Below are 21,158 nucleotides of genomic sequence, written 5' to 3' on the forward strand. Positions count from 1 at the left end.
AGAATTTACTGCAGCAGAAGCTACTTATCTCTCCCTTATATGTTCTCTCCTTCCCCTACTGGTAGAAACTATGAATCATATTGCACACATGTCTGCCTGAAATAAAAATTTTTATTTCCCAGTCTCCCTTTTACTAGGTGGGGGTCAATAAGTACTGACCAATTAAATTTTAAAGTTCTAGGCAACTTCTGGGAAGTTCCTTTTAAAAGGGGATTATCTTGGGGCCAGCAGGTGGCATGTGGCTAAGGAGCTGGACTCCCACATGGCTGACCACTGAGTCCCACATCTGATGGCTTGAAAATCATGCATGTGCACGCATGCCCAAAATTCCAGTAGGAAAACGGATTGTGGCATGGTCATCCCATCTCGGTAGTGATTTTTCACTTTCCTTCTCACTGTCTTCTCTAGCAAGCACAAGTGCCCTATAGCAAAAAACCTTTAAAAATAAATAAATAATATAAAATTTATTTAAAAGTAAATTTTAAAATAACAAAAAAGAGATGATGAATAGAACAGCCTACTTCTACCTATCATCTTCCCTCTCTGCTGACTAGAATGTGAAAAGGATGACTATAGCCAACAGTAGCCAAAGTGAACCATGAAGTAAAAGCTGAGGATTGAGGGACCAGCAAATGGTATAACTGTTGTATTGCTGGACTCCCACATAGTCGACCACAGTTCAAGTCCCGGACCTGGCCGCATAAAACTCACACCAGGCACACATGCTTGCCCAAAATCCCAAGAAAAGAATGGAGGAGAAGGGATTGCAGCGTGGTCATCCTCCCAAAGGAATGAGTTCTTACTTTCTGTCTCTCTGTCTCTCTCTGTGTCTCCAGTGAGCAAACATGCCCTATAGCAAAAATCTCTCTTAGAAAAAGAAAAAGGCTGAGTATTGGGAATGGTAGAGCTATAAGAATATAGGAGCCTAAGTTCTTGATAATCATGTGGTTCTCAAAATTAAATTACCCATATTTATAGCAGAAAGAAAGAAACTTCTGTTTTTAAGCCACTGCTATTTTAGGGTTCTATCACTCATAACCCAACCTAATCCTAACTAGCTCACCTATAATTACTGTTTCAAGGTTTAAACACCACCTCAACCAACATAAGCTGATTATTCTGTGTCTATTTGAAGTGTAACTAACAGTCCTCTAAACACTAACTTATCCTGATTTATAGCAGTACTGGTATGCTCCTTGACTGACTCACAAAGATAAGGTAGGGAAGTGGTTCTCAAACTTCAGCTTGCATCAAAATCATATGGACAGCTTGCTGGGAAGGAAAGAATTAAAGAAGTAAAACAGCTTTTTCAAAAGTCCTGGATCAACGACTGTCCCCATAGCACTGTGGTTAAGTCATACACATTGGGAGTCAGATCCCACATGGTCACCCACAGTTCAAGTTCTGACTCTAACAGCTTCAGGAACATGCACATGTGTGCCCAAAATCTAGATGAAAAGAAGAAAAAGAGACTATGGCATGGCCATGCCCCACTGGGGGCATCTCTCTCTCTCTCTCTCTCTTTTCTCTCTGGAGAACACAATTTAAAAATAATCAATAAAGAAAGCCTAGATCAGAAGAAAAGGAAAAAGGGAATAGAAAGATCAATGCCCTACTATTACATATGTATCTATACCAACAATGGAGAAGGGCTGGAACTTATTAAACACAAATGCTAAGGGGGAAAAACACAGTGGTAATAGGCTGAGATCACAAGAAACTGGTGGAATAACTGTAAGATCAGTAAGAAGGCAAAAAGGATGACATAATAGCATGGGTGAAGGAATTTGCTTTTGTAAGAAAAAGGACTATAGCTACAGCAGCCCAAGTGAACCATGACATAAATGCTGAGGATTGAAGGACCAGCAAATGGTATAATGGTTATATTGTTGGACTCCCGCATAGTCGACCTGGTTAGCTGGTTAGCCAGTTCAAGTCCCAGACTTGCAAGGGAAGGTGAGGAGTGATAACTGAAAGTTGGCAAGAAAGAAGGACAAGAAAATGAGCAAGTGCTCACATTTCACAAAATGGGAGAAGAAAGCATTTAGAGATAACGAGACTAAGTGGAGACTGGGGCTTTTGGTAGAGCAAAAAGAATTTGATGGAACTGTTTAATACATCTTCTCAAAAGCCTGAATGATATTCAATTGTTAATTAACAAGTATTCTACTATACAAAATAGTAAATATGGTTTATTTTGCCAAACTACATGAGTAGCAACTATACTAATCAAAATTTCCAAAGGTTTTATTTCTAAAAAAAATCTGAAAAGGGACCAGTAGTTAGTGTAATGGCTGTGTCGCTGGACTCTCATGTAGCTGACCGCAGTCCGAGTCCTGGACCTGGTGGTCTAAACTCACGCTGGATGTGTGTGCGTGCGTGCCCAAGATCCCAAGAGAAGGATGGAGGAGAAGGGATTGTGGTGTGGCCATCCCCCCTGGGGGGGGGGTGGTTTCTCATTTTTTGTCTCTGTCTTTCTCTGTCTTTCTGGTGAGCACACACGCCCTATAGCAAAAAACCTCTCCCCCCCAAAAAAAAACTTAAAAAAAAAAAAGATTAAACAGAATTGTTAATACAGCAATCAAACCCATGCTTCTTAATTTCACTTTTTTTACTTCTTATAACTCATAAAAAAGATACTGACTTAATTTTGACCAACATAACAACATTCAACTTACCATGGCATAATGTTGGTTAGCCAGGTCAATTTTACAATATTTACTACAATTTCTTTTCATCATTGATTCAAAAGAAATTTTCTAAATTTATCTGTAGTTCACAAAGAAAAGTATGTAAGACCTTCTAGGTAATTATAAGAACTTTCACTTTAGCTTGAGTGAGGAATCATTACAAGGTATTGAGCTGAGGACTGTGGAATCTGACATTTTAAGGAGCTACAAACAGATATAGAGAAATTAGGCTATACAGAATAGAACTACAGAAGCAGGAGAAATAGAAAGATTTTGTAGTGATACAGTAAAGAAATAATAGAAGCCTGAACAAGGGGAAAATGATAGAAGTGATAGGCAGATTCTAGCCTATTTTTAAGAAAGAGAAAGAGGATTTGCTGATAACCAGACGTGGATATAGGAAAAAGAGAGCACTCCAAAGTTGACTCAAAGATCCAGACATAAAAACCTAGAAAAATGAGACTACTATGTACCAAGATAGCAAAAGCCATGGGATGAGCAAGTTTTGGTGGGAGAAGAGAGATTCAAGTCTTTAGATGGTCTTCTCTATCACTTCTCTGCTACATTTCTGACAGTATATGAAGAGCAGACAACTCTGGCCATTTTTTAAGATGGCCTAGAGCTGTTAACTAAGAGTATAGTTATATGCTTTGAAAACCAGATGAACAGATTCCATTGGAAAGTTAAGAAGCCCAATCATGAAGGATACCTCACCTCTTTTAAAGTGGACACAATTGACAAAAGTGCTTAAAAATCATCTTTGTCAGTACTTTCCCACACACATGGTACTATCAAGGTATTAGGAAATAAGAGCTATAGATATCATGCAGAATAAAAACATAATTGGGTCAGTGCATGGCATGATGCTTAAGGCAAATGGAGCCTACATGGCTGACTATGCAGTTCAAGTCCTGGACCTGGAGATACTGGTCGCAGTCGCATATGTGTGTGTGACCAATACCCCAATAAAAGGGACACATGGAGGAGTGGGAATGGTGGGGTGACAATTCCCCACTGGAGAGGGTACTTTCTCACTTTCCCTCCCCCTTCTCTCTGTCTCTCTCTGGCAGTACATGCTTCCTCTCCAAATTAAAAAAAAAAAATTATATATATCTATCTATATATATATACATGTATATATATTATAACATAAGCAAGGACAATTTTATCTAGGGTTTTGGTTTGGTTGTTTGTTTTCTATTTCCTGGAGTCCACCAAATTTAAAAACTGAAAATTCAACTTTACTTCTTAGTTAAGTAAGAAGCTTTAAGAAGCTAAGAAGTCATTCATTAAGAGCAGTATCATCTTCTGAAAATTTATTGAGAAATAACACAGGAAGGATCCACTGTTAGTAAGGGTCCATTAAAATGTCAACAGTTATGGCCCAATCATCAGGACATCAAAAACAAGCTTAAAGATTTTATAATTAATACAAGTGGGTAAAGAAGATTAACATTAATGAAAAAATAAATTTAACAAAGCAACTATTATATGCATTTTATTTCAAGCCTTTATTCCCTAACAAATATGCTAAAAATATTTATCAGAAAGAAGTCTGGGGGAAAATCAGTAAAATTAAATTTAAAACCAAAAGTCATCCATTTCTCTCTTATAAAAAACAATAACTACAGCATGATAGTTTTTGAAGATTAACATTAATGAAAAAATCAATTTAACAAAGCAACTATTATATGCATTTTATTTCAAGCCTTTATTCCCTAACAAATATGCTAAAAATATTTATCAGAAAGAAGTCTGGGGGAAAATCAGTAAAATTAAATTTAAAACCAAAAGTCATCCATTTCTCTCTTATAAAAAACAATAACTACAGCATGATAGTTTTTGATAGGAGTAGGTAATAGAATCAACATTTATTATCTTAAAATATCCCTGAGTCACTGTAGCTAGCAGATTTAAAATATCAAAAATCCTGGATCCAACCACCTTAGCCATGGAAGTTAAAGTGGCTGGATCCAACATGGCTGACTGAGCAGTTTGAGTCTCAGACCCAGCAGTCTGAAAATCATGCCCTGCATGTGTGTGCCCAAGTCCCTAGAGAAAAATGGAGGAAAAGGGATTGCAGTGTGGCCATCCCCTCATCCCACCCTCCCCCACCACCCCGTCCCACTTTCTCTCTCTCTTTCTGTCTTTGTGTGATAAATGCATATGACCTATGGCAAACAAAGAAAACCCAGTACTCTTTGTTTAATTACACTAAGGTACAAACAAACAAAAAAGGACAAGGCTCAGTTCAGACAGTGCTACGGAGGACTCAATGACTGACTAGACAAATCAGCCAGCAATAGGCCTGCCTTGGTTGCTACCTTTGACAGGGATGATGGTGCCTCACTGAGACTGGTGGGCTCACCATCACTGCAAGTAATTTCCCTCTCTGTTGCTGAGTCATAAACCATACCACTCACAGCTGGCCAGCCATCAGCACATCCCCACTCCTTAACCCCTGCTGTTAAGAACCCTGCAAGAACCTAAAGAACCTAACTGAGTGCAGATTAAAGTAACAAGTTGCCTATGTGGAAGACTAGAGAGTACATACACGTGAGAAATGGGAACCTTCTGCATTAATCCTAACAGTCCATATAGAAGAATATGCAGTCAGCAGAGCAAAAGTCTCCCAGTGAGAAATCTCTGTGCCAAATCTTAGTGACTCTGATATTAGCTTGAGAAAATTACTGTACCGCATAAACTTTCTCATATTGAAGATGAAGACAATTTATTAAGAGATTAATTGAATATTTAAAACACTTTATGCACCATCTGGCAAAGAGTAGTTCAATAAATATTAGGTATTAAGTAATATTAATATTAGTAGTAATAGTATTAGAAATAATAAATATACATTTGACCATCTGCAAAGGAAGAAAAAGTACTTAATCTTGATGACTTCAAAAGAAAGCTGAATTCACATATTTCCTTTTAATGTCTCCTTATGAGAAAAAAGTAAATAATTATTAGTATAGTAGTTTAATTGTATTTATTTCTTTATCTTAATTTTTTTTTAATTTGTAACATGGTGCCATGCACCCACTAGAGACAGAGGGAACAAAATAGCAAAACTGCACACTATGATAAAAAAAATTCTAAGTGGATATTAAATAGAAATAAAAAATAAAAGAACATAACCAAAAACACTTTTTAAAGAATGATAACATAGGGACCAGCAGGTGGCATAATGATTAAGGCACTGGATTCCCACATGGTCAGTGATAGTTTGAGTCCCAGATCCAGCAGCTCGAAACTCATGCCAGGTGCATGTGTGTGCATGTCCAAAATCCTGAGAGGAGAATGGAGAAGGGATGCGGCATGGACACTCTCCGCCCCCCGCCAAGGTGGGTAATTTCTCAGTTTCTCTCTCCCCATCTATCTCTGTCTTTCTGGCAAGTGCATGTCCTATAGCAACAATCTCTCCCCCTAAAAAAGAAGAATGTAAAGAGTGAATATATGATTTGTATGTCTTCAGTGCACGTAACCATATAAAATCTTTTCTAACAAAACAATATTATGTGAATAAAGATATACTGAAATTGACATCAGTTTTTACTTTATGAATAATTTTTGAAGTGATACATACTGATAAAACTGATAGATGAATTGATAAAGGGCCCCTGCACTTCCCCTTCAGAATATAAAGCTCTATTTTATTACACAGACCATGTATACCTTTTTCACTACTTTTTCCTCATTATACAACAGATTCTTAGTAAACATTCGCTGAATAAATAAGTCATAGATATTATGATAATAAATACAAATACACCTATGTTCATAGAAAACTAGTAAGCTAAAATAAAGATTAGCATTTTATTACTAGGCTCAGAGTTCAGTGCTTTAAAAACTTAGATGTAACTTCTATTGAATTCACAGACTTTTTTCTTTAAAAATTTAATTTTTTTATCTTTTTTTTTTTTAATTTTACCAGAAAAACACAGGAGCAGGGAGGAGTAAGAAGGCAAGACAACAGGTCCAGGACTTGAACTGCAGTCAGCCATGTGGGAGTCCAGAGCCTTAACTACTACACCACATCTGGCCCTCACAGACATTTTTAAGGCACCACTTTCCAAAATAGTAACAGTATTACCTATGTAGAAATCAGAAACCACAATTCAATAGCATGAAAAACTTTCAATAGAGCAAATTTGTTACCAAAAATGTGAAATGCTATTTGAGAGCACATACAAAGACAGATCACATCAGATATCACGCCCTTCCTTAACACAACTCTCACTTGAAAACTACTCCTGGAATATTTAACTCAATTTTATATATAGTCTATATCTGGCAGCTAGAGAAAAGATCAGGTTCATTCCATAAGCAACCAAAAGACAATCAGCATAGGAAAAAATATAAACTTCCCCTGTTAGAATTACATATTTATAAAATTAAGTTATGGAGTCAAATTATGTAAAAGAATAATCAAATGTACAGAAAGACTAACTCATACACCAAGAATCTAACAAAGTACCAGTTACACAGTTGGTGTTCAGTGAAAAACTGAGGAGTAAAGAAAAAAAAGAATCTTTTCCTGAGCTCCTCTAATGAACATTTTGAAGTTTTGTTAACAGACAAAAGAATATTCCAACTGAGAAAAATAACAATAACCAAAAAACCATAAAATTCTTAAGATAAGGTAAACAGGAGATGGTAGAGACATAAATTATATTCATGCCGTTTAAATAAACTAAATGCTTCTAAATTTATGTAAGCCACATTAACAAAGTTATTAAAATTCTAGATAGGGAAGATTCCATTTCTGTCCAACCAGGTAAAGCTATCTTTAGACCTCAGAGGTGAAGTGTTCTTCTTTAGGACAAAGGTTCTGTTCATGTCATAATTAAATGTGAAATACTTTATGTAAGAATTCACTAAGGACTGTTCTCAAGCATTCAATGCCATTTTCAGGACACAAAATGAAATGGTTCTGAATTTTAATTCATATCCTGTTTTACAAGGACACAAAGGGAAATCTGTGAGGACAATTGAAGAATCATTTTCCACCTTACTGAAGAGGCATGTTTTAAAATTAAAAACCATGAACAAATCTATCTACAAAATAATTCATTTTTTATATCAAACAGCTGCAGACCCAGTAATTGAAATAATGTACCTAAGGTTACAAATGAAAAGTGTTAGGTATCATTCTTGAAGTGACAGATTAAGTTCCTAATCCAGTTATGGTAATAGCCATATTTGTAGTTTAACATAAATTAAGAACTTAATTATATTTGTGACTATTTTAAACAAAATAACAAATTCCTTTGTACCTGTGAATGTAATTTATAGCAAAGCCAGGTTCATTTTCCAAACCAATCTATTTCACACTGCAGAAGTACTCTGGTATAATGGTATAATGTAATTCTTGTTGTAGAATGTTGAAAGAGAAGATTCACTAAAAGCACAGAAGAGGTTTGAAGATAAATGAAGACGCTATTCATTCAAGGGTAATTTCATCTTAGAACTATATGAAAGATGTTTCGCTCACACAGGGTAGTGTATGGCCTCAAACTTAAGTGTATTTTCAGCTCAAATATAATGCTACTAGATTGATTATGTTGATACTGTATATCTAATAATGAAGAATTCTGGTCTTTTCTATTTAAAAAATAGACTGTCAGTTTTTTTCACCTTACTACTATGTCTTTATTGTTCTGCTTAACAGCAACAAATTTTTAAATCCTGCTTGCTATTTACTTTTTAAATAAAAAGTAACAAAAAGTAAATGGTTAATATTCTTTCTTGCAATCAGAACAATAGGAGTGCAAATTTTTGCTAAGTTAAGTACTTATATTAGCATATAATCATTTTTCATTGTTTTATTAATTACTAAAAGTGACAACTTGTAAGAGTTATCTAACTCTATTTTGAATATATTTTGTTTCCAGAATCAGAACAATTTAAATGTTTTATATACACCATACTATTTATATGGTGAGGGACTAGTATTAAGGCTGAGCAGCTGGAGTTTTTTGTTTTTGTTTTTGTTTTTGTTTTTTTACTTACCTGATAAACTCTGCAATTTATGCCCACAGTTAACCATTTATAAAAATCACATTTTATATATTTAAATCATTCCAGGAATTATAAACATAAATCTCCAAAATGCTTTCATACTTCTGGTATACACAATATTGTAACACAAGATAATCAATCTGAAGAATTTAAATTCAGTAACATCAAGGCAACATATATAGCTTCTATCTTGCTCATTTTAGAATACTGAAAAGAATTTTATGGGCCCCTCTCATTTATTAATAATAAATGCCTGATAAATTCTTTTTACCTTTCAGCTTTCCTTTCTTCCTCCTAAACCCTGAGAGTGAAAAGAGAAGCCTCATTTTGTAGACTCCAAGTGACAGGGGAACAAACTTTAAAATAATAAAGTTTCAAGTCATAGGTTCATGTACCTATTTGAACAGAATCCTAACCTGTTTCCTGACTTTAAGTTTTAAGCAAAGGTCTCTTAGCAGCTTTTTCTATTTATTAAAACTAAAATTGCTTTTCTTGAAATTATAAAATTTATTTAAAAATACGTATTTGATGACCACAGTAAGCTATATAGCATCAGCTAGGTGATACTTTATAATATATTCATTCTACTCAAGAGTAAAATCAGACATGTGTTCACAGATATATATGTACATATCAGCTGAACTTGCTATTCAAAGTAGTTAGATTAATTAAGATACTTTGTGAATCAAAAAATGGGGAGAAGGAATGGAAAGCAACTGTAGACACCAGAGACACTGTAGGAGGAGGGTGGGGAAATGGCAGAGGGTGAGAAATGGGGAAAATATATTAAGAAATGGAAAATTATTTGTCAACAATAAAATGTGTGCTAAAGCCACTGTACAGTGTATTCTGGGTAGGAAATCACATTTTGAAACCTGTGATGATGTTCAGTGAATGAATATAAAATCAATTGTATATCAAGAAAAGAAACTTTATAAAACTTTTTCATACCCATTTTAAAAATGTCTTTCCATAACTTATTATTCTAATTTCCTTTTAAAAAGCATCTACTGGCATCAACCTACTTGTATTTACATCAGGTTTAAACTGACACTTTGCAAATGCATACAACTCTGAACAACTTGTTTAAAGCAAAAAGGTATTCAACTGAACAGAAAATTCAAAATCATTTCCTCTAAAATTATGCAGGTAAGCACTGTGCCATTTGAATGACATGACAAGTTTATAGCAGCTATATTTTCATATTCACAGTTGTTTCTCCATGCAACAGACCTGTAGCCCCAAAGACTAATATTCTTCTCCCCTGCTTTCCCACCAAACACTACATTAAGATATTACCATTTAACTGCTATTTAATATATCCACCTAAAAAGCATCATTTGCTTAAAATAAAAGCAAGGGTCAGCTAAGTATTTATCAGCAGATCTGACATGTTAGTGTTCATGGCCCAGAATTAATGGGGCCTATAAAAGTGCTGACTTTTTAAAATACAGCATATTCAACAGAAAGAAAATAATTTTTATTTCTGTTGTCTTCTCCTTCATTTTTAGAGATAATTTATTCACAAAGGGTGAGAGAAGATAAAAACATTAAATAGAACAGAAATATCCCCTTAACCTGAGCTTAAATGTTATTCCTGCATGAAGTAAAAATAAGTAAAAAGTAAGATTTATTTTCATGCAGCATTCTAATAATTATCAGTTTGAGACACTCCCTAAACAATAAACTTAAGTTTTTAGAGTCCTAAATGGAGTTATACAAAAAGAAAAACTTATTTTTAAATTGGCTTTATATATATATATATTAAATTCTTCCTAAAACAACCTAGAAAGTAACATTTTAATTTTTTAATTACTTATTTTATTTATTCATTCATTTATTTTAATTTGACCAGAGAGAGAGAGAAAATGAGAAAACAGCCACTAGGTCCAGGACTTGAACCATGGTTGACCATGTGGGAGTGTCCAGTGCCTTAACCACCACACCAACTGCTGACTCCCAAAAGTATATTGATTTCACTTTTTTCAAAAGAATTTCTCATGTATTACCTAACTTGAGCTTCATAATAACACATAATATAGGTAAAACTATCTTTACCCCATTTCATAGATCCAAAAGCTGAGACACGTTTATCTTTCACAATTTAACATAAACTCTAAATTGTAAGATATAGTTTGCTAAAAAATGTCAGAAATAATTTGCTAAATGTTTATTTATTGTTGGGTAAACTTCAAAAATCTATTATCACTAGACTAGACTGATAAAAAGCAAAGTGTTATGAGTATGGATTGTCCACTTGAATTTGTATTCCAGCTCTGCCAAGTACTACTTACGTACCTTGAGGTCACCTGTTTAACCTCTCTGTCTTACCTTTCTGGTCTGTGAGAAATGGGAATAATACCCCTTCTTAGGATTGCTATGTGAGAGGATGATGTCTGACACTTACATCATACTCCACCTACCCCGTATGGTTATTGTTAGATTAACTGAGTTCATAAGAGTTAAGTGCTCAACACAGTGACAAGCACATGTGGCACTCAACCAGTGCTGTTGGTTTCCGTTTGCCTCCACAATTTGTGGGTTCTATAACCTCGGGCAGAGCATCTCTAAGCTTCAGTTTCCTGACCCTTTCAAATGAGGATATAACAATGGTACTCTGTCCTAGGATCCATTAAGGACTGAGTGCAATATACCACATAAAAGCTCTTGGTAGAGGGGCCGGCAGGCGTGGTGGTTAAGGACAAGTCCCGAACCTGGCAGCTTGCTTTCTCACTTTCTTTCTCTCTGTCCCCTCTCTGCCTCCCTACCTCCCTCCCTCTCTGGTCAAATTAAAAATAAATAAATAAAGTTAAATAAAATAATTATCTTTTTTAAAAAACCTCTTGGTAGAGTGTCTCATACAATAAAAGCACATACTAATACTAAATGTTAAAACCAATCATCTGATTCCATGTTATTAAAATAACATTTTCTTTTAATTAAAATAGTCAATATTAACATTTTAAGGTACAGTATCAAAGGATGAGAACAAAAATTATAATTAATGTTCGCACAAATACAAATGTGTCCTCCAAAATTCTTATAAATAACCTTTATTTTCACTTATGCTGGTGTTTTTAGGTATTATCAAGCCTTCAAGATTCATTATTTGTGTTCACATTGATTATGTGGGCCTTTTTCAAAAAATTAGGACAGAAGGAACTAATAACCAATATTCTTTGCATATCTATGCTATATTTGGTACTTTGAGCACTTGAAATGTATAATAGCTAGTACAAATCAAGATGTAACTATAAGAGTAAAATACACATCAGGATTTCTTAACTTAAAATGAAAAAATGTGAAAATACTCCATTAATGTATTTTGTATTGATTGATTACATATTAAAATGATAATGTTTGGATATATCAAGTTAAACACAAAATTAAAATTAATTTCATTTGTTTCTTTTTACTTTTTTAAATGGCGCTACTAGAAAATTTTTAATTATATATGTGGCCAACATTGTATATCTATTAGATAGTTGGTTTAGATTTGGGAAGTAAGAAAGAATTACTACCAAGTTCTTTCCTCAGTCAATATAAACTTGTGTCATTTAAAGTGAAACCATTATAGAAATGATGATTTCTTTCTTTCTCTTTGTATAAGACTGCATATACATTTACGTGCACACAATACGCAGCTCATGGGAAAAAAGACCATGTTACACTAACACGTCCCTTACATTGAACATACAAGATAACTTTATAACCAGTAATATCAACACTTTGTTAATGTGGGAAAGAAAGCAAATCTAAGGAGAAATAATAGCCACAGGGAAAAACATTATTTTATTATAAACTGAAATCATAAAAGTTTCTTTAATCGAAAGAGGTCTAACCACTAAGCTTGAGGGTTATAATAAACACCAAGTCTCTTTGGTAGGTAAAATTTAAATTTCCTGATGATTTAACTGGCAGACTATTAAAATATCTGATGTTAGATATCTAGTATCTTCTAGAAAATATCCAGTTTATGGATACCTGTCACATTGTTTTGATTGATTTTATACATCAAACATGAGGCCTTTAACTGATTCTTCTAAACAGATGCTGGTCCACTATATAGAAGAAAATTACTCCATAAAGTTTACATCAGATATCTGGAAAAGTCACATTTATAGTCATGGCTACTATCAGCTGTCAAGCCAAAGAATATTGAAGAAAACTAAGAATTTTTAATATATGCTGGTTAATTTATCATCTAAGTGACATATGTAGGATTAAAACAACTGAAATGGTTAGGCAAAATTCTACACTTCGGTCCTGTTTTGGTTTTAGTTTTAATTGCAACTATGTTCTGCAAAGGCTTGGTGAGAAAGTAAATTAATAGGCACCATAAAAATTGGTAAATTGATAAATTAGGTGTACACTAAGATTTCTTTTTTCCTCTCTTTACTGGATTTTTTAAACATATTTGTTTTAAATGGTAATCTCTCTTAGTCTGTACCAGAAACTGGTTAAACCACTGATTCCAGATTCTCAGCCTGGCATTATTTATACTGGGGCTGGAAAATTCTTCATTGTGAGAGGAATGGACTGCCCTGTGCATTGTGAGACGTTTAGTAGCATCTTTGGTACCCACCCCATAGATGTCAGTAACAGGCCCCCAACAGTTTTGGCAGCTAAAAATGTTCCCAGTTGAAAACTACTGGTCTATCCTATCCAATATACCTTCCAATATGGTGAAAAATACTTCAGTACTTGAGGCCAGCAGATGGCATAGCGGTTACATTGCTGGACTCCCACATGGCTGACCTTGGTTTGAATCTTGAACCCAGTAGATTAAAACTCACATGGGGCGCATATGCCTGTGTGTCCAAGATCCCAGGAGGAGAACAGAAGAAAAGGGATTGCAGTATGGCCATTCCCCCAAGGGGGTGATTTCTCACTTTCCCTCTCATTGTCTCTGTCTCTCTCTTTCTGACAAGGGCCCGTGCCCTAAGGCAATAAACCTTTACCCAAAAAAAAGAAAAAAAAATTACTTCAGTGCTTCTCTAATACTATGATTTGGTTTTAGTTTTCCTAGATAGATTCAGGAGAGAGCTCAGGAAACCTGCCAAAACCATATGAAGAACAGCCTGGCTATGTTTTTATTTGTGTATGTGCACTAGAATCTTTACTGAAAAAAATGTCCTATAGCTTTTGTCAGATCCTGAAAGAGTAATTCCAAAAATGGCGATTAAAAAAGAATTAAGAATCAATACTTCAACTAAAATATTCACTGTGCCCTAAAGTCATCTTTTCAGAGATATAAAAATTGAAAACAGTATTTTTATACATAGCAAATAATGTACTTACGCTGTCAGTAATCAAGCAAGATTGCTTTCAACACACTTATAAGCCATTCATACAACAAGCATTTACTAAACACTTCCTGTGTGCTAGGTACTATATTATCAATATTTGAAGGTCAAACTTAAAGTCTATCACACCTATACACACAAGATTAACAAGTAGCTGTATAAAATGCAAGTTTAATGCATATAACAAAGAATTTCTGCTTATTGAAGACTAACATAAAAAAGAAAAAACTAGTTATAAGACAAGTATGTACAGACAAAATAAAGGTAAATAAATATCATTTATAATCTTGGTAAAAGATTTTAAAGAAACTTAAGCATAGTCACACTAACACATTATAGTCCAAATATACTTCTTTCCATCTTTTCCTTCCTTCTCTGCCTTAAACAAAACAGACACACACAAAGACATACTGTTACACTGAATGACAATATAAAATACTGTTACTAAGCCCAGAGGGCAAAGAGTTGTATAAAAAAATATAAATGAGATAACGTAAAATTAAGTGCTCAGAGGTATTATACCTAGAACACAATAAAAGCTCAATAGTCTCTTTCCCGCCCTTTCTTTCTGTCCTCAAGAAGCTCACAGTCTCACCTCCAATAAATGTCACAATGTTTTAGATTTCTCTTTTGAGTTATCTCTTAGGTGCTATATAATAAAAATCTTTGTGATTCAAACTACGTAAGCTAAGTAAATAGCAGCTAAATATATAAAATGTTGGAATAGCTATACTATAATTCTATAACCTAATAACCATTTCTTTTTTTTTAACCAATCCCCAAGTATCCTATTCTTATAATGCAGTTTAAAATTTACAAGGTCACTTATCTTTTTTTGGATTACACAACTGTGAGATACAACTTGAAGAGTTATTGCATTCAATAAGTGGTCTGGGGGTAATAAATGCTCAAGTAATCAATAAATATAGAAGAAGTGGCTACAAAATAACATGCCTGATTCAAGATTACAAATGAATTAAGGTTAAAATGAGCACAATGAGAAAAATGATACTTAAAATATGTGGTAAATACTTACAAATAAAATAGAAAATAATTCTGAGTCCATAAATGAAAATAACACCCAAAATAATCAACACCACATATATAACTAGCCTAAAGCAAAACTGCTAAGACATAGACTGTGCCTAGCACATAAAAGTGATTTTTTAAAAGAATGAATAATGAAGATTTTAATTTTTATTTTACATAATGACATCAATTCACTGAATAATACTGCATGAAAAATTACACTTCACAGAGAAGCAACAATATGGTTGATAATAGTAAATCACAGAAAAATTCTAAATACATACTGTTCTTTCTGGAAGGGGAGAAGTAATTGTAACTAAAATGATGCATATCACCCAGGCAGTGAAAAAAATTTGTTTACATATTTACCTGCACAGCAAGAGAAGCTGCATTGTCAGAAAGCAAAATTTGTTCCCCTGTGGAAATACAATGAAAGGTGTGAGTCAAGTGTAACTGCTACATAGGTAAAATACGATATTTTTATTTTAAAAAAACTATTAATTTTTTTTAAAGAAAAGGTATAGTCTAGCACCAAAGTAATTACATAGTCCTGTGTCGGTGCTATCATATAATTTTGGATAAATTATCATAGTAGTCAATAATGATAAAATAAGACTATTTCCTTTAAAACTATTTGATCATTTATACAATTTTATCAGCATGTGTAATTATTACATTCACTCTTTTAAAAATAAATTCACATTCCAACTTAACAAAAAAAATCCCTCTTTTCATTAAAAATAAGTAAAATATTTTGTATCTGTTCAAACCTCCCTAGTTAAAAGTAAAAACATTCACAATCATATAAAACCAGCTTGCAGTTAATATTGCAGAGTGTGTCTAGGTCTGTCACACAAAAGAAAGATGACAAGTTTGCTGCAATAAAAATTCCATGCTTAGAAGACTAGGGCTGCTGCCTATTAGTCTTCATTACTTTGCAGTCTTCTGACAACTGTAGCAGGCTGCTGAGCCCCAAATGGGGTCCATAATGTGATCTGATGATATATGAAGAGCTGCTAAAGGGAGCCTGAACCATCCTAGCCTATACATTTTAACAGTTCCTTTTTACTGAGAGCCCACTTTACCACAGGACTTCAAAAATCTGCTGTCTCAGCTATCGGTGCAGTAAATCTGCCAACTGCTCCTGCAACCACATCATTTTACACTGCCTACAGCAGCCAATATAATGAGTCAATAATAAACTAAGGACCTTATAGGCCATGAATAGTTGGTTACACTGCCAAATACAAGTTTAGGTAAAACCTCCTAGACAAATTATACACAGGAATTCTTCCTTTATGTTTTACCTTCTCTTTACAGTAAATTATATTACTTAGGGCTTTTAGGGTAATAAATATATTTTCATACAAAGCCATTTTTAATTGTGAACAAGAACCTACCTTTCAGTTGCTGATATAATGTAGCATTTTCAGGCCAAGGTTCTGTAGCTGAGGAAAAAAGGCAGTGATAATTAGGCATATAGGGTAAAAACTTATCAATAACCAACCAAATTATTAAGTATGTATATTTACCTAAAACATTTAAAGTCAATTGCTAAGGTTATCTTAAATATGGCAACTAATCTCACTGTCTTAAATTCTATGATAACTTGTATAAATAGGTTAGATAACTTGCCTCAAATACGTGTTTTATATATTGTTCAGTGACTTTTTTATGGAGAAGAAAGACATCTTGCCCAATCAAAAATGAGAACTTGAAAAATAAAATAACCTACATGCTATGATTCCTTTAGCCTCGCTGAAACACAAACATACCTAAAATGCTACTCACACACACTAAAAATTTGATGTTTGACTCACTATGAAAAAAAGCAAAACAATATCTGTATTTTACTACAAACTTTAAACAAAGCAAAATTTCAAATACACAACACTCTATGAAATATACCTGTATTAGGCTGTCCATCCTTACTTGTTGGCAATATTTAAAAATACAGAGGAACCCTGTTGTATTATAGAACATTTTGTTAGCATGGCCCTACCACCGTCACTCCACAAAGACAATTAGAGTAAAGCAGTATGATGAAGCGCTATGTATGCAAAATGTGAAACAGGGCAAGTAAACTAACTGTAGGCCTAAAGTGAAGCTTCACCTTGACCCTTAACTTTCACCTAGAGAAGACTTCAGCTACAAAGAGAACACTAGGAACTCTATCAGTGGTCAGGGAAAGCATTAAGTTTTGAATTTTGTCTAACTAGCTGCACTTCAAGCAGTAATGGCTCCATTAAAAAATATAGGATACCAGAATATCATTTATTCAATTCTTTGTAAAAGCCATAAATTATTAGAATCACCAATTCTAACATAGTAACTATACTTGCTTTCAGCAAGAAAATAAATATATGAGAATTTATAATAACTGGTTATTTCTCTTGTTGCATTTATACTAATCCAGTCTTTATGACAGAGTAACAAATAATTTTTAATATGCAATTCTAGCTGGTTTTTCCAAAGGAACTGATATATGTAAAATATATATTTTTTAAAACTGATCATTTACAATACTCTAAAACAATGCTTGGGATAAGATAGAACCCCTTAATTTGTTGTTTTGTTTGTTTGTTTGTTGGGGTTTTTTTACTCTTTAGAAAGAAAAAAAATACAGCAGTATTATAAATTACAAATGTTACTTCTGGTTTGTTTGGACTACACAAAATTAAACTCATACTTAAGGATAATACACACAATCATCAAGCCAATAATGGTCATACATTAGCTTTGTATGCTGTTACCTACAATATCACACATGTTCAAAAAGGCTACTGAATTTCAATGTACATACCAAAAAGCAGTGAAACTAAATATTTACTATATTTTATTGTAAACTTTTTTAGCAAAATAAAATTTCAATAAGAACCTAATTAATCTGAGGAAAAAGGAGGAGAAGGGATTGCTGTGTGGCCATCCCCCCCGGGGATTTCTCGCTTTCTGTCTGTCTTTCTGTCTTTCTGGCAAGCGCACATGCACCATAGCAAAAAACCTCTCCAAAAATAAATAAATAAATAAATAACCCAATTAACCTGTATAAGAGTTTTAAAATAAAAGTCGAGGAAACAAAAAGGACTCGACATCAGCAAATTACTCAAAAATAACCTTTTAGGATAAATTGTATAGTCAGCACACCTACATTGTTTGCATCTATACTAAAAACAATACAATCAAATTCATTCATTATGAGATTCTAAATCATCAAAGATCCAATTATATGTATTTATTAAAGCAGTAAGCATAGAAATAAGATGAACAAAAATGTCAAAGAATAAACATTGAAATTAAGTTCACTGATACGGTTTGTTGCATACATTTGCATATCCCACATTGTATCCTGTTTTGCATACAATTGGTATTTATTAATTATGTGTGGAAAGAAGAAAATGTATATTTGATTAAGCCTACCACCTCATTCCCTAACATTCTAGGTAATCAAAATTTTAATGAACTTAATATTATCATCTATGTCACAGTAATAGTGTTCTAATGAAATATTCTAGTAATTTTAACTTTTGGTTAGTTATTTTGTGTATGTACTCGACATGGATTACAAATTATCAAAACAATGGAGTAACATACCCTTAGTATTAAGTACATGCAGAATATAAGTTAAATATTCTTTGATAAGTCATAAGCTACCTCAAACTCCATAATAAAACAGTTACTAAATGAACAGCAACTTATGTGTTCAATAATTCCAGTTAAAATATTTATTCATCATCACCCTCAGATTCCCCAGTTCTAATCCAAAAGACATGTAAAAGTAATAGAAATTTTGCAGCATACTACCTGACTGCAAATAAAACTAAACAAGTTGCTTAAAAATACCAAAAAATCTAGTATTAAGAACCTGAACCTACAGGGCCAGCAGATGGTGTGATAGTTAAGGCACTAGACTCCCACACGGTCAACTACAGTTCAAGTCTCAGACCCAGCAACTTGAAAACCACACAGCCTGAAAATCACATCAGGCATGTGTGTGTATCTGCCCAAAATCCCAGGAGAAGGGAGAAGAAGGAATTGTGCCATAGCCATCCTCCCCAGGTGGGTGATTTCTCACTTTCCCTCCCATTCTCTGTCTCTCTTTTCAGGAAGCACACATGCCCTATGGCAAAAACCTTAAAAAAAAAAAAAAAAAAAACCTTTTAAAAGCTAGAAACTGGAGTGGAAGGGGGTAAATGTTCTGCTTGACCCAAAATATAAACTGTGCTTCAACTCTGAATTATTGAAAATAAATTTTCAGAAAGGAACTCTACCAAAACATCTGGTGTTTTCTTCACAAACAGAACCTATCATTTAAAAAAAGAAGGTTAATCTGGCCCCACAGCACAGCAGTTTTAAACCCTGTGCTTAGGAAGCTGGATCCCACAAGGCTGACTATGGTTCAAATCCTAACCTTGAAGACTTGAAAAACATGCCAGGTGCATGTACCAAATCCTACCAGGATAGAGAAATAAGGTAAAAAGACTTAAGACATGGGGTCAGCATGTGATGTGGTGGTTAAGGTGCTGGACTGCCGAATGGCCAAACATGATTTGAGTCCCAGTCCTGGCAACTTAAAAATCATGTTGGTCAGGGAACCAGCAGTTAGCGTAATGGTTATGTCGCTGGACTCCCACGTAGTTGACCACGGTTCACGTTCCGGACCCAGTGGCTTAGAACTCACGCGGGGCGCATGTGCGTGCGTGCCCAAGATCCCAAGAGGAGAACAGAGGAGAAGGGATTGCAGCGTCACCATCCCCCCTGGGGGGGTGATTTCTCGCATTCTATCTCTCGGTCTGTCTCTGTCTGTCTGGCGAACACACGCGCCCTATGGCAAAAACCTCTCCCAAAAAAAAAAAAAAATCATGTTGGTCACATGTGTGTGCATAGCCAAAATCCCAGGAGAATGGAGAAGGGATCGTGGTATGGCTATCCTTTGGGGTGTGTGTGTGGGGGGTCATTTCTTACTTTCCTTCTCATTGTCTCTCACTACAGGAACTGCACACACCCTATGGCAAAAAACCTTTAAAATAAAACTTTTAAATAAAAAATATTTGCAACATGATCACATGTCATTAGGGGAAGGTCTTCTCTCTCTCTCTCTCTCTCTCACACACACACACACACACACACACAAATGCAAGCACTCTCTACAATTTAAAAATAAATTTTAAAATAACAAGAGAACACTATATAAACATATCTGACTATGTTGTTTTAGCACCTAGGAATTCTAGTGCATCATGGATCAGGAGACAAGAAATGGTACAGTATAGAGGCCAGCAGGCAGCATGATGGTTAAGGCACTGGACTCCCACATGGCCAACCACGGTTTAAGTACTGGACCTGGCAGCTCTCTTTGCCATTCTCTCTCTCTCTCTCTCTCTCTCTCTCTCTCTCGCTTGTGAGCACACATGCCCTACAGCAAATTAAATAATAATAATAATAATAATAATACATGAAATTAAGTAATTCATTTTTAAAAAGTGGTACAGCAGCAAGAGAATGACCAGCTGCCTATCTTGTCCATATAAGCAGCTCAGAACATAAAAGCATCCCTGGTTTAAGTGTATCACCTATGTGAACCACCGCAAATAATTACATTTAAAGCTTGACACAGAAGAAACCACTGGTGACAACGGCAAGGGATCTACAAATGAAACACGCAGGTATCATTCTAAAAAATGAGCTCTCCAGCTGTCTTAAGTAAATTCATGAATCACTAGCATTATTATTCACACATAACAAAATACAAGGCCTATTTCTTGGCTTAGGCTAATAATTATGGCCTTTAATTGAGAACACCTATTATGTGAGAGACACAGTCCAACAAAACTTCTTCCCCAATTCTCTATTTTCCAAAGACAGGCAGGTCGGGACCAGCAGTTGGCATAATGGCTATGTCGCTGGACTCCCATGTAGGCGACCGCGGTTCGCGTCCCGGACCCAGTGGCTTAAAACTCACACCGGGCACGTGTGCGTGCGTGCCCAAGATCCCGAGAGGAGAATGGAGATGGGATTGCGGCATGGCCATCCCCCCTGGGGGGTGATTTCTCGCTTTCTATCTCTCTTTCTCTGTCTGTCTGGCCAGCGCACGCGCCCTATAGCAAAAACC

General features: G+C 34.6%; 1 protein-coding gene across 2 annotated transcripts in view; it reads right to left on the reverse strand.

Annotated features, from left to right (window-relative positions):
• The window catches only part of MTX2 (metaxin 2), a 58,588-nt gene that overhangs the window by 20,818 nt on the left and 16,612 nt on the right, over positions 1-21,158 (reverse strand). The window contains exons 1-3 of one of the 2 annotated variants that reach the window (XM_006151101.3): positions 16,450-16,501; positions 15,419-15,465; positions 7,970-8,094 (exon numbers count right to left, since the gene is read on the reverse strand). Coding sequence is in view for 1 of the 2 variants with exons in the window: in XM_006151100.3 (XP_006151162.1) it covers positions 15,419-15,465; positions 16,450-16,497 (95 nt within the window). In the remaining variant the exon portion in view is untranslated. Of the gene's footprint in view, positions 1-7,969; positions 8,095-15,418; positions 15,466-16,449; positions 16,502-21,158 lie in introns of those variants that run through there. The other variant, XM_006151100.3, reaches the window with a different exon arrangement.

Source organism: Tupaia chinensis, unplaced genomic scaffold (assembly GCF_000334495.1).
Source record: "Tupaia chinensis unplaced genomic scaffold, TupChi_1.0 Scaffold000314_1, whole genome shotgun sequence".
Taxonomy (NCBI): Eukaryota; Metazoa; Chordata; class Mammalia; order Scandentia; family Tupaiidae; genus Tupaia; species Tupaia belangeri.